The sequence below is a fragment of the Taudactylus pleione genome, unplaced genomic scaffold (assembly GCF_031769625.1).
Source record: "Taudactylus pleione unplaced genomic scaffold, aTauple2 ptg000005l, whole genome shotgun sequence".
Taxonomy (NCBI): Eukaryota; Metazoa; Chordata; class Amphibia; order Anura; family Myobatrachidae; genus Taudactylus; species Taudactylus pleione.
In genome coordinates, this window is record NW_028284408.1 from 26266134 (window position 1) to 26279832 (window position 13699).

Sequence of the window (13699 nt, forward strand, 5' to 3'; positions counted from 1 at the left end):
CCTAATCTTAATCTCTCCCACTTGCAAGCATGTGGTTAATGGTCCTTAGGCGACCTTCCGGATGGTACTGTTTTGCTTCCTTTTTCCCTCCTTCAGGAACGATACTCTCTTCCCCATTCTGAATTACTTGTTCCCACAGCTCTATAGTCGCGGCTCTTATGCTTTCAATCGGCACTAGAAGCGACATCTCTTTCTGGTATAAAATTATTTTAGAACTACTCCCTAATACCAAATCTAATACCCAGAAATGCTGTGAGGCTGATAGTCAATGGGGTAAAATATATTCTTCATCTTATTGTATGTCTCGTTATTTAAATCACTCTGAAATGCATGTAAAATTGTTAAATAGGCTATATCGGAATCACTATGTAATGTCGGCGGCTGTTTAGCAACCGGATCAAATACCGACAACGGCAGCACGGTGAGTCGGAATCCCAACACCTTGTGGTAAGTACCCTAACTCTCCCTTAGGGGTGCCTAACCCTAACCTCCCCCCCATGGGTGCCTAAACCTAACCCCCCTCCCCGCACCCTAACCCTCCAGGGGAGGGGGCCTAACCCTAACCCCCCCTTCCCCTAGCCTAACCCTAAGTCCCCCTGGGGAGGTTTTTCAGTTGATTAACAAAGTATTGAACCTATCTTTGATCCCATCTCCAGCTTTATTACACATATTTCCCATGGCAGTTCAATCTCATCACTGCTATGTGCTAGGACATATCTGTTTAGCAGCACGTGCCACTTTAGCCCAATTTTGGAAACAGCCTCTGCCCCCCCATCTTAAAAGTCTTTCATAAAGTGCATTTTAATTTTACTACAGAGTTTATGCCCTATTCATCCTCAGCATCTTCTCCATTTGTGAAGTGGATGCCATGGCATGAATTTGTGACAGAAGGTGAGGGCGCCCAGTTAATAATGCAGAAATCTCAGTCTAACCCTCTTCAATTTAGTCTAAATGAAGCAGGGTTCCCCTGATGTTACTTGATGTCTTGTTACATTTTATTGATTACTGATGTTTATTTCTTTACTGTAAGAATTGTCATTACATATGTTCAACTTATACATTTTATGTACTATCTCCTATCTCTTTCTGTTTTCTCCATGCCACTTCTTCTTTATTTGTACTCCTTGTACAAAATATTTCTTTCAATAAAAATTATTGATGTTAAAAAAAAAAAAACAATACATATGGAAGCAAATCCGGAGAGAAAATATCCGTCCAAAAATATATATTAGCTGCATATAATTTTTAATAAAATGTGTCCAAACAAATGAGGAGTGTATTACCAGTGGTATTCCAGCATTGAACAGCGACGCCTATGGTATGGTTCGATAGATGTTGGAGGTTGTAGTCCTCATCCTCTTTCACAGTTTACTGGTGAGAGCTCAACAGTGTTGGTCCAGCACAGCTATAATAAAGCAAGCGGCTGTATCCTAGACTCACTTTGACGGCAAATAAGAACCATTTAGCCCATCTAGGGGTTTGGGGTTAAGGTAGGTCATTAGGGTTGTTTGGGTATTAGTTAGGGGTTAATGTTAGGGAGTTAGGGTATTAGGGCTTTAAGAGTCAGGGGTTAAAGTTGTTTGGGTATTAGCGCTAGGGGATAGTGTGGGTTGGGTATGGGATCCCGGCAGTCAGAATCCTGACAGGTATAGGATACTGACACCTGTCAGTCAGTATCTTAACCCTCCCCGCTGCCTAACCCTATCCCCCCCCCAACCCCAGTACTTACAGTCAGGATGCCGGAGCCAGAATTCTATCTGACTGGTGTTGGTATATTCCAGTGCTGAAATTAGATGTGACTGCATCCCGATAGAGAATGGTGTTAGGGTCGGGGGTTAAGGATGTTTGGATATTAGTATTAGGGTAAGTGTTGACAGATACTCTAACCAATTCAGACATTACATAAAACAATGACAATGATTTTGTTGATATTAGCTGGTGCCAGATGTTGTTCAATGTTTGTTCAACCTTTTGATTAACTGTTATGCAAATCACACTTTGTAATTTCCACAGCCAGCTGACCCCTACCAACTCGGTGCAGCATAGCAGGACATGTATACAGAGCCGGCAACAGAAAACTTGGGGCCCAGTACAGTGATATCTCTGGGGGCCCCATCCCCCTCCACCAAACACCCATGCCAGGTCCACACACACACAGATTATTACAGATAGAGAAATGTACACATACAGTACTGTACAAAAGTTTTAGGCATGTGTGGAAAAATGTGTTGATAGTTTATTTTTATCAATTAACAAAATGCTAAATTAATGAACAGAAGAGAAATCTAAATCAAATCAATATTTAGTGTGACCATCCATTACCTTCAAAATAGCATCAGTACACTTGCACACAGTTTCTTAAGGAACTTGGCAGGGAGGTTGTTCCAAACATCTTGAAGAACTAACCACAGATCTTCTGTGGATGTAGGTTTGCTCAAATCCTTCTGTTTCTTCATGTAATCCCAGACAGACTCGATGCTGTTGAGAGCAGGGCTCTGTGGGGGCAATATCATCACTTCCAGAACTCCTTGTTCTTCTTTACACTGAAGATAGTTCTTAATGACATTGACTATGTTTGGTGTTATTGTCCTGCTGCAGAATAAATTAAGAGGCCAATCAGAAGCCTCCCTGATGGTATTGCATGATGGATAAGTACCTGCATTGAGGACACCAGTAATCCTGACCAAATCCCCAACTCCATTTGCTGAAATGCAGCCCAAACTTGTAAGGAACTTCCACCATGCGCTCACTGTTGCCTGCAGACACTCATTATTGTACCGCTCTCCAGCCCATCAGTTTAGAGCTGGCAGAAACCAGTAGGACCCAGCTACACCCATCTACTGTTCAGAGAAGTCTGGCCAGAAGTGGTCTTCATGAAAGAATTGCAGCCAAAAGCCATACCATTGAATGTAAATAAGGCCAAGCGACTCAACTATGCACGAAAACATAGAAACTGGGGTGCAGAAACATGGCACCAGGTGCTCTGGACTGATGAGTCAAAATTTTAAATATTTGGCTGTAACAGAAGTCAGATTGTTCAGCGAAGGGCTGGAGAGCGGTACAATAATGAGTGTCTGCAGGCAACAGTGAAGCATGGTAGAGGTTCCTTGACCCGGTATTTGACTTAGGAAGAGGGCGGGGGTGTCAGTAGGTGGGATGACAGCTGCTGTATCAGCAGAGCAGTTTCAAAAGTTTTGATGGGTGCTGCTGTCCTATTTTTCTCAGGGCCCGGTATGGGTGTTCCCTTTATGCCCAGTCACCAGGCCTGCATGTATATAGGCTTCAGTAATCAATCCAGAGAAGTCAGTACATTACCAGAGATGCATCAGACACTGGCCTCAATCTCTAACATGTTTTGCTCCTATGAGGGAGCTTTATCAAAGAGTGATTTGCTTTCATATGTATTTAAGCTTTTTATTTATTAGGTTCTAATTCACTTTAAATATAATTGATATTGTGAGTAGTATTATTCATTTATTACAATCCAATTGCTTAAATTGTATGCATCGGTAATGTATTAAATATTTAGACTTTAGTCCTTCTGCCATGTTAAACTGTAAAGGTGCATACACACAATTTTTTGAACTATTAAGTTAAAACGATGAACAATTATCGTTCATGTTTGTAGTTCAGTCAGACTGACCAACTTAACGATTTTTTGTAAGGGAATATGCAAAAATCATTTATAGTAAAAAAAAAAAAAAAAAAAAATCGTTCATTACATTTAGTAAATTAATGATTTTAGTAAACAATTTTTTTTTTCCCAAGGGAAAAATGAATGAAAATCAATTAAAATCATTAATTTACTAAATCGTTGTGCATGTATGCAGCTTTAGTATTCTTCTTTCATTAAAGAATTGGGTGCTTCAAATTATTATTATTTTTATTTAATTATTCTGGATTCTAATTTCACCTGATAACAAGGGGGGTTTTATATAGTCAGACTAAATAAATGGCCAGAATACATACATGGTTTCCTTAACTAATTGTCAGTCAACTGGTTCTGTACAAAATAATTTTAATGCAAAATTGTTTTTTTTTTTTTTCATTTTAGTTCAAGAGATTCTAATTACCAGGACTATAGCCATAATTTGTTAAGAACTGGCAACATATTAATACATGTCCTATCCTGTAATTATATATATAAATCCACATCTATTAAACAATGATTTGTGTACATATATTAACAATGTTAATACATGTCATATGAGCCTGCACAATGAAGGACATTAACTACTGTGGCATTACTGACAAAAAAAAAAAAAAAAAGTTGTACACATTACTACCATGAACCCTCAATACTATAAGGAGTAACACTTAAAAGAAACAGAATTTTGGGTCATCGCTGGCAATCGGATAAATTATATGGACAAATATTAAAGGAAGGATACAGGATGTACTAGCAATCCAGGATCAAGTGTGGACTGATGAAGTGGAGAATAAAATTTTATTGATATATTTTAAACTTTAGAAAATCACTATTAATTTTCCTGTGCAGATTGTGTTTTATACATCAGCACATGGTCCACACAACAGCAGCAGTACACATCAAGGTGCAACCCAATGTAAACCATTGCTAAAAAGTGCATTTTTAGCCAATGAGAACATATGTTTTGGTTTATTATAAAAGAGTGTATTTTGACAAGTTTACTTTATTTTCTACTATACATTATGAATTAATGCTCCAAAACCATACATGCAAGTATACAGTAGCCCAGAGGGATTATGTGACTGTACAGGATTACGATCATACCATCTGTTAGTTGTATTGTTGTAAGGAGACCACATAAAATCTAATCTATCTTCCAAGCCAAATCTAACTTGTGACTTTACTAGAACATTGCCAGACAAAAAATAAAAAAATTAAAATCAGAAAAATATTGTCTGAATGGACTATCCTGAAATTTGTATTAATCTGTGAACACAAAATTAATGTGGTTAATTTGAGAGATTTGCTGTGTATACCCAGGTGACCCATCCACCACTAAACCCTGCTCTCACCTGGAATACATATTCCAATTAGCAGTTTCATGGGCGAGTGCTGGCTTAGACAGAATACCTAGAAGCATGTAAAATGTGCTGCATTTGGTAGGACCAAAACAGACTTGTCATGAACCTTAACTGTACATAATTAAAGGCAAACTGTACAGTATTAATCTGAAATCTGTCGATTTTCTAGACTCAGCTTGTGTTCACCCAGCTTTCACTACATAAAGAGTAATCAATAAGCTTTCGAAATTTGTAAGGTCAGGTACATTTTTTCAGGGGAAAAAAAATAAATAAAAAGTAAATGAAATTTGTACAACCCAGCAGCGCCAACTTTGACCAAAAGGAGTCACTGCAATTTCCTGTATTGACGAGTCACTCTACAATGGCACCAGCCGATAGTGTATAACCCGGCTCATCTCCATAAGAAACCATGGGCGGAGTGCATCCCGCCGGTCTCTGCATGCATGCCGACATTGCAAGACTATCACCGCAAAGGACCTCTCTCGGTAAGAGCAGCCCTTTGCAATTGAGGGACTTCTGGGTCTATGACCTAGAGGCCTTTCTGGCATCCTTCTGTGTGCACCACAGGGGGTGCTGGGAGGGATCCCTCACAGCACTCTGAAATGAAGCCCATAGACTATGGGTAACACCATCAGGAAGATGGAGTTACCCACCGCTACAAAGCCCGGAGTGCATCGCATTCCGGGGCTTGGTGCATATGAGAAATACGGTCAAACCTGCATTTTCAGGGTTTGACTGCATTTCTCACCTTGCTGCATCCCACCCCACATCCTGAAGTGTGCTCCAGATGCATTTTTGATTAAACAGAACACAAAAAAATAAAAACAGAGTCATAGCAATAATTGATTTCAGCAAAAAAAAGAAAAGCTTTATTTAGTCTTCCAGTGACCGGCACAAGTTACAAAAACAACCCGTAAATATGAATGTGCCTAAATCTAAAAAAAAAATAAAAAAAAAAATATATATATAATACATTAGACCCTGCTTGGATTGGGCTCACTGACTATACAATCACTGGCCACAATCATAAAAAGGCACACCAACATGTAATCAAGTATAGTCCAAGATTTTGCATTTATATAAAACAAACAGTCAGCACTGAGGTCTTCGCCCTAGTGCTGACAATGTAAACAATGTATTTTCACCCTCTGCCCCCTTATGATAGGGGTTAGAGAAACTGCAGCATTTCCAGGGTCAATACAAAATTTAAACGTTACCACAATTGAGGGGGAACTTGCCCCACCCCATTCACATTTAAGAAATATACTAGAATATCAATTCTTATGAAAGAGGGCATAAGTGAAAAGATTTACATAAATAGCTTTCATGTTAGCTGCCCATGCCCAAACACAACCTTATACAATAACATAAATAGAATCATTAACAGATTATGTAATTCACAGGTAATAGAAAACAAAAAACACAAAGAAACCAGTACATACAGCAACAGAACAGCTGTAAATTTGTGCAAACTGATTAACAGGTACATATTCAAGCCATACAGTGCATCAGTGTGCCAGTTTAGGGCAGCACAAGACCACAAAGTGGCATGAAGCAGAAGAGTTTATCAAAGTACAGGGAAAGGGATTGGACAGGCAGAGGAAACACTGTTTACAAATGTGAACCCCTGCCAACTCCAGAGGGACTGCATTGCTTGGTGCATGGCTCCCCACACAGCATGTGGCCAAATTAACTGTAGCTCAAATCTGGAGAGCGGCTGCAGCATTTCACATCAGCTGGCATCTCTTCTCCTCACTGAAGGATCTCTCCACACGGTCAATTTCCTCAATAATTTTGGTGAAAATCTGTTTGCTTATCTGCAACAAACAAAATACAGTTACTTATCACATGATCTACTTTGCTATACATTGAACCTTGAAAAATAAATAAATTAAAAAATAAAATAAAGTTCTATAAAATACACATTACACTTCCATATAAACGTCATCCTGAACAGAGCACAAACTATTAGCAGCAGTTTACAATTCTGAAATGGTAACCTGGGATTGTAAACATTACGAGTTTACACGGACTTGCTCCATTAAGGATACAAACTGCAATGCATAATGCATTAAGGTTTCTTGGATGCACTAGCTAGGTTGTAAGCTACACACTCAATTTGAATCAGGTGAATAGTTTAGGGTTACACTTATTTTTTTCATAAGTAACTCATTTGGTTAATTACAAGCTACTGGGGGTCAGAGAGGATGTAGCGCTGGGTATGATGGGAGCTGAAAGTCAGTTCCTGGCACACAGGATCAGAGTTCTGCACTGACCATATACACCAGCACACAAATCGCTGGTGTAAATATTTACCTCTGGGTCTTTAGCAGAAGCCTCCATAAATGCAGCACCCCAGGAGTCAGCTAACTTCTTACCATCTTCGGTTTTCACTTGACGGCTGAAAGAGGAAATTTTCAGTTCATGGTTTGTAAAAATATAATAAAAAGTATAAATATTAATGAAGGACTAAAATGGAGTGCAATACATACTTCTGTGCTGGGAGGTCATTCTTATTTCCCACAAGGACAATAGGCATCCTGAAAGAGAACACCAGTTAAACTCATTTAATCAAAAAATCAAACATCACAACATTTACTGATGAATGAATATACAGTGAGCGGAGTCTTGTAATAGGAAAATTGTGACAGGATCAAATCAATACAGCCATGCTGTCCATCAGATGACAATGTTGTCTTTTCATACATTAGAGAAATTTTCGGGTGGCACACAAGCTTATTTGGACACACATTACTAAACTGTTAGACAGAGGACTCTTGTGGCCAAATTAAGATCTGCAGTCCATGCAATAAGATGCAATTTATTCAGCACATTGCATATCCCAGCTCCTAATATCTGAGAGTGCCCCATCTGCTGTCAGTGAGTACCCATCCCACACAGGGTGGGTCATGCTTTAAAGTACTTCTTTTAAATAAAGAATGAAGTTAGACTTACAGACACTTCCCTCTTCTGTCTGTAAGCACTCTGTGCAATCCACTGGCAATCTGGAAGCTGTGAATCGGGAGAAAGAATAAATAAAATTGTAGATGACCAATTACAGATGTATCCTCATACATGTAGCCTCAATATGCCATGCGAATCCCCGTGCAACTCTAGCATCAGGTGTCTTTATGGCAAAAATGCAACTAGGACACACTAGCAGACTGTGTTGATTAATTTGATATGTGACACTTGTCTATCTAGCCACCAGAGTGTCTATATATGAACCACAAAGGAACTTGGAATGAAAAAAACTGCAGCAGCTACATTGTAGCATACAGATATAAAAGTGTCGTGTAAAAAAAATAAAAAAAAATAGAAATAATTAAAAGGTGCAGACGCTAGCAGAGTCATGAGACCTGGAGCGCAGAGAAAAGTTTTTGAGCGCGATTGCAGCAGAGGTGTGTAAGGACACATCTGTAGCCATATTAATGCAAACTAGTAGTAGCCCCTACAATGTAACTCTAAAGGTGCATACACAATTATTTTTTGAACGATCATCGTTAAACAATATCATTTAACGATAATAGTTTTTAAAAATCGTGCACTTTCTGAGTCAAACAATGAATGATTTTCGTTCATGCGCGTTCACGTTTGTAGTTCAGTCAGATTTGTCAACTCAACGATTTTCAGTAAGGGAATATGCAAAAATCGTTCATTACATTTAAATGTACATAGTAAATGAACAACTTCAGTAAACTATTTTAGTTCATTTTGTTTCAAGAGAGAAAATAGTTTACTAAAATCGTTCATTAACTAAATCGTTGTGTGTATGCAGCTTTAGAAATTGTATTTCATCAAAAAGGTCAGTAGGGGGAGCAACAGCACTAGATAATAGTAGTTCTTCACAATACAATAATTATCCCAGAGAAAAACTGATTTTACCTTCTTGAACAAGCCACAGAATAAACTACAATGTATCCATGTATGCCAAAAATAAAGGACTGAGGAAGCAGAGAATATTCGTCCTAAATTAGGAAAAAAAAAAAAAAAAAAAAAAAGTTAGCCAATAGAAATATATACCGAAGAGGAGAACGTTTATTTATATACACTACTCAAAGTTTAACTGAATTTGGCAGAGATGGTTACAATATACATATGCTAAATTGCTGCCAGGTCAGCATACTTTAAATTTTAATGTTATGCTTATTGATTGAGAGTCAAACTACAGTTGGATCTTGCTCAATGAGAGAGATATTTTTTTAATTTATCTAATGCATATTAAAAATGGAGTTTTCTACATTATGTGCCCTAGCATTTAAGTGTTAATGCTCTAGCATAAAAATAGATTATATATTCTGTACTAGATGATTTTGATACTATTCTGCACTAAGTATTATTCTCTTTTTCATATACTTATATAATATGTTTATATATGCTGTAGTTTTTTTTTTTAGGTGTTCGCAATGATATGTTTTACAATTTTTATGTGTGATAATTATTTTCTGTGGGGGTTTGTTATATTGTATTGTTCAATTGGATAACATTTTCAATAAAAAAAATATTCAATTTAAAAGAGAACATTTAAGTTACTAAATACCAACAACTTACTTGTCCTGACGTGTCCACAACATCCAACTCAAATTCATCAGTGCCCAGTACAAAGGTTTTGCTCCAAGCTATAAAGCATAGGAAAATAAAGTTATTTAAAAAAAAAATACAAAAAAAACACACACACTATATCTACACAATATATCTACCGGCACTCCCAGAAGTGTTCAACAGGCACTGGTGCTCACTTCAAAATGTATAACATCACTCCAAATAAGGAAGGGCACTCAGACTTTAAATGCATAAAATAGGTGGATATATTCGACAACATTTCAGGGTACAACCCCCTTTCTCAAGCCATAACATTTTATGCTGTTGGTGATGTCTTGAGAAGGGGGTTGTATCCCCAAAAAGTCTGAGTGCCCTTCCATATTTGGAGTGAAATTTTTTTTATTTTTCTAGGGGCCCATTTATTAAATACCGCAATGCAATCAGGGCATGATGTTCCTGCCCATGATCGCATTCCACTGGAATGTATTATTCGACACCCGCAGGGACAGGGGGCTCCGAAAGGAGTGGAGCCCATCTCTGAAGTGCCCGGGGCTACTGCACAGTCCCACCATTGCCAGAGAGGCTAATTATGTGCAACGTAGCTCATAGGCAACAGGCGAACGCCATCTTCAAATGGCATTAGCTGTGAGAGCCAATCTCCACTTTCCAGAAGTTGGTAAAGCTGGAAGAATCGCATCCCCCATAGAAACCTTAAGGTTCTACACGATTTTTAATTTTTTTTAACGATTTGCCCAATTCCGATGGTTCAGAACGACAAATTGTTAATGTGTACACACTATGTCAAGTGGTGCGCGCTCCCATGGTGTCATCAGCTGCATCGTCAGGTTGGCCCTACATGGAGGCCAACCTGACAATGCAGCAGACTACCCCATTCGGTGGGATACGGCAAGGGCAGACATTAGGTGGTCGGGCACTGGATCGTCTAGTGTGTACGAGCTGCCCAATGTGTCGGACAGTCGGTGGGAGGGCCGCCAGTCTCATCCCTGCGTACACATGTCATCTAGTGTACGCACCTTTATGGCGGCTGCGTCTGCATTCGGTAATGGAAGGCACTCCTTCATACATGGGGTGATACTAAATATTTATGATTACCCCCCCAAAAAACACAAGCTGAAAATATTTCATGATAAATGAGACCTCTAAAGCTGTTAAATAAACTAGTTAAGTTAAATGCATCTCCAGAGGTTCAAAGTAAACATTTTAAAGCAGTATTATAGCAAATTATTAATCTTCAATATACTTACTGTTTTCAATGGTCGGTTCATATTGTGTAGAGAAGTCTCCTGAGACAAACTGACGAGCCAAGGAAGATTTACCTATTCGAATACAAAGAAAAGAAAAAAAATTATAATTTATTATATATATATATATATATATATATATATATATATATATATATATATATATATATATAATAAAACATACAAAAAGCTTATAATGGGTGATTCAGAAGCTCAAACTATTGCAAACAGACCACATCAGAAATTCAGAATCACAGCACACATCCCAGCATTTTATAAGTTTGCATGATAAACAAATGTAATAATCCATTTATTTGCTCATAAAAACAAATCTCACCAGAATATCAAATACAAAATGGACATAAAAGAATACTCGCATTTGAGAGCAAGACCCTAAAAGCCAATGAAGGGGTTGATCTATAGAAATGTAAATCTAAGAAAAGGGACAATAGAGGAAAATAATGCACCCCCAAATGAAGGTTTAAACGTCTTAATAAGGGCTTCACTTAAACTTAACTATTACAGGAATCCTTGGATACCTGAACAGTATTGGAATATGAGAATGTAGGATGTTGTTAGCAATGCAAAGACTCCAAAGTGGTTAAAAAAAAAATTAGTATGTAACTTGTGTGTCAGTAAAACACCATTGCCACGCACCCCCTCCCCCTCACATACACAAACCGTAGGGCTTTTTTGGAGAATGAATGCTCGACAGCAACCAACCCTCCCCCCCAACCAGCAGTACAGAATACATAGGGCTAGCCCTCCCCATAACACAGGCCATTGCTGCCCCCACCCCTTACACAATACCAAATTATCACAAGCCAACACTTCCCGTGCAACACACGTAATAAATCACTTCTGCACACAATTAGTCCATTTATCGCACAGGAAGCGACAATACTGACCAACGCATCCCTCTCAGTACATACATACTCCACCAAAGAAACCAGTCCCAACATAGCCTAGTAATCACCCTGCACGCCTTACTGCAGCACCGGCACCAGAGCATTGTAGCAAAACTACATAGACGCACGAGAAAGAACCACATGACAATCGCACCAGAGACGCAGTCGCACAGCAGGGAACAGAACGCACACAGACGCAGTCGCACAGCAGAACCTTACACACATTTATCCCATTCACAAGCTCCAATCACCTCTATGCAAGGATGAGAAGACACAGACAAGTTACACTAGAATGAATAACTCGTCCGTAACTGGTGTATGTATGCGCCTATAACCAGCAGACGACACACTCACCCACTGACGGGTATCCGAGCATCACTACTTTGCGGTGCTTGACCAGAGGCATGCTGAGCGACGGCAAATAAATCCAAGTAGCGCCAAAGGAAATAAGAGACGAAGCCGCTCACCCAGTGACAGGCTGACCCGTAGGAAGGAAGAATCAGGGGATTATAGCTCGGACCACGGTCCTGGGGTCAAATATAGAAGTCGTATCCCCCATCTCCGCCCGCCGAACTGTCCTACCCAATCAGGAGCCACCTAAAATTAATAACGAGCGCTCATTGGTCGCGGGCTCATCAGGCATCCAATAGAAGGAGGGATAAAGGCAGCGGCGTTTTTATTCATTGTTTGGGTTTGTGGAAAGAATAAACAAACGTGGCTCTGTGATTGGCTGCTTCCCATGCGACTGGGCGGGGCCATGGGAGGAAGGATGGCAACAAACCCATGTGTTCCTTCTCCGAGAGACACGGCGCTTGATGCCAATGGCCGGGGGCTAGCAGCGTCTCTATAGTGTGGTCGTGTGGCCACTAAGGTTTACTTTTAATACATTAACAACAAACACAGACACGCAAGTTGCCAGATCATACTATCTATCTAGGAGAGCCTATGTAGAGAAGGACTTCTCCAGTAATGACCTGCGTGTGTCACATTATGGTGCATACAGACTTCTATGAGCACAGGATGTTATTATTAGCAACTGGGCTATTTTTTTTTCTAGAAAAATAGCTTTCAGAATGCATGTGGGGGAGGGGTGTTTGGGGGTCCAAATTATCTAAAAAAGTGATAGGACTCTTATATACCTGCAGCTTTAACATACAATGACATCCAATTCATGCAAAATCAGGGCTCCATGTATCAGCCACACTTACTGCCGACAAACAGCGGTAAGCGAAAAGGTTCGGGAACATGTTCAGGATTATGTAATCGATAAAATAAAAACATTCCAGGACAGCATTTATATATATATATATATATATATATATATATATATATAGTATATACCTGTATCTGAGGAATGTGACCTCAGTATATACATATACTGTATGTGAGAGACATTTTCAAAATTCTTCTACAGAATATTGGCATCAGTCTGCACATGGGTGCAGAATGTTGCATGTTTCTAATTCAGAATTTGGCTTTAATGACTTGTGAGGGATTCCCACCCATCATATTTGTTCTATCTCTACTTTTACCTTAAACTATCAACCCACACCATGGAGCTCAATAAATTGACTCTCCAGCTCAATTTATATAAATTCCATATGTTGCAGAATATACAAATACATTGTATTGGCACCTTAGGTTTGTATCGCCATAAGTTTGCAGCACTGCACAAAGGACTGTTACGCTGTGAAAGAGGTACATGTTTGTATTAGCCTTGTTCTTTGTTGTCATTTTATTAATCTCTTTGTGTATTTATATGTATGTAAATATGGAGATATGTTTAAGAGATGAGGGAGCCTGTGTGCAGTCTTCGTGTGGGTCCCTCACTCTCTCGTTGATGCATACGAGTAGTCTCTCGCACTGTACTAGAGTCTAATGCGCATATGCAGATCTCTGCGATAATGTCACCTGTGCCATTTTCCCAGTGACTTCTCTACTGCGCAGATCTACAGGAAAATGGCGCTATTTTCCCTG

The 13699-nt window shown here is 39.1% G+C and overlaps 1 protein-coding gene across 1 annotated transcript; it reads right to left on the reverse strand.

The window, feature by feature from the left end:
• Positions 1–5862: 5862 nt before the first annotated feature.
• Positions 5863–12256, reverse strand: RHEBL1 (RHEB like 1). Its single transcript, XM_088479994.1, has 8 exons — positions 12077–12256; positions 10818–10889; positions 9562–9629; positions 8896–8978; positions 7966–8022; positions 7503–7550; positions 7327–7411; positions 5863–6827 (listed from the first exon to the last, which is right to left on the reverse strand). Exons 1-8 carry the CDS (start codon positions 12126–12128, stop codon positions 6738–6740), a joined length of 555 nt encoding a protein of 184 aa, XP_088336120.1. The 5' UTR covers positions 12129–12256; the 3' UTR covers positions 5863–6737.
• Between the last annotated feature and the right edge of the window lie 1443 nt (positions 12257–13699).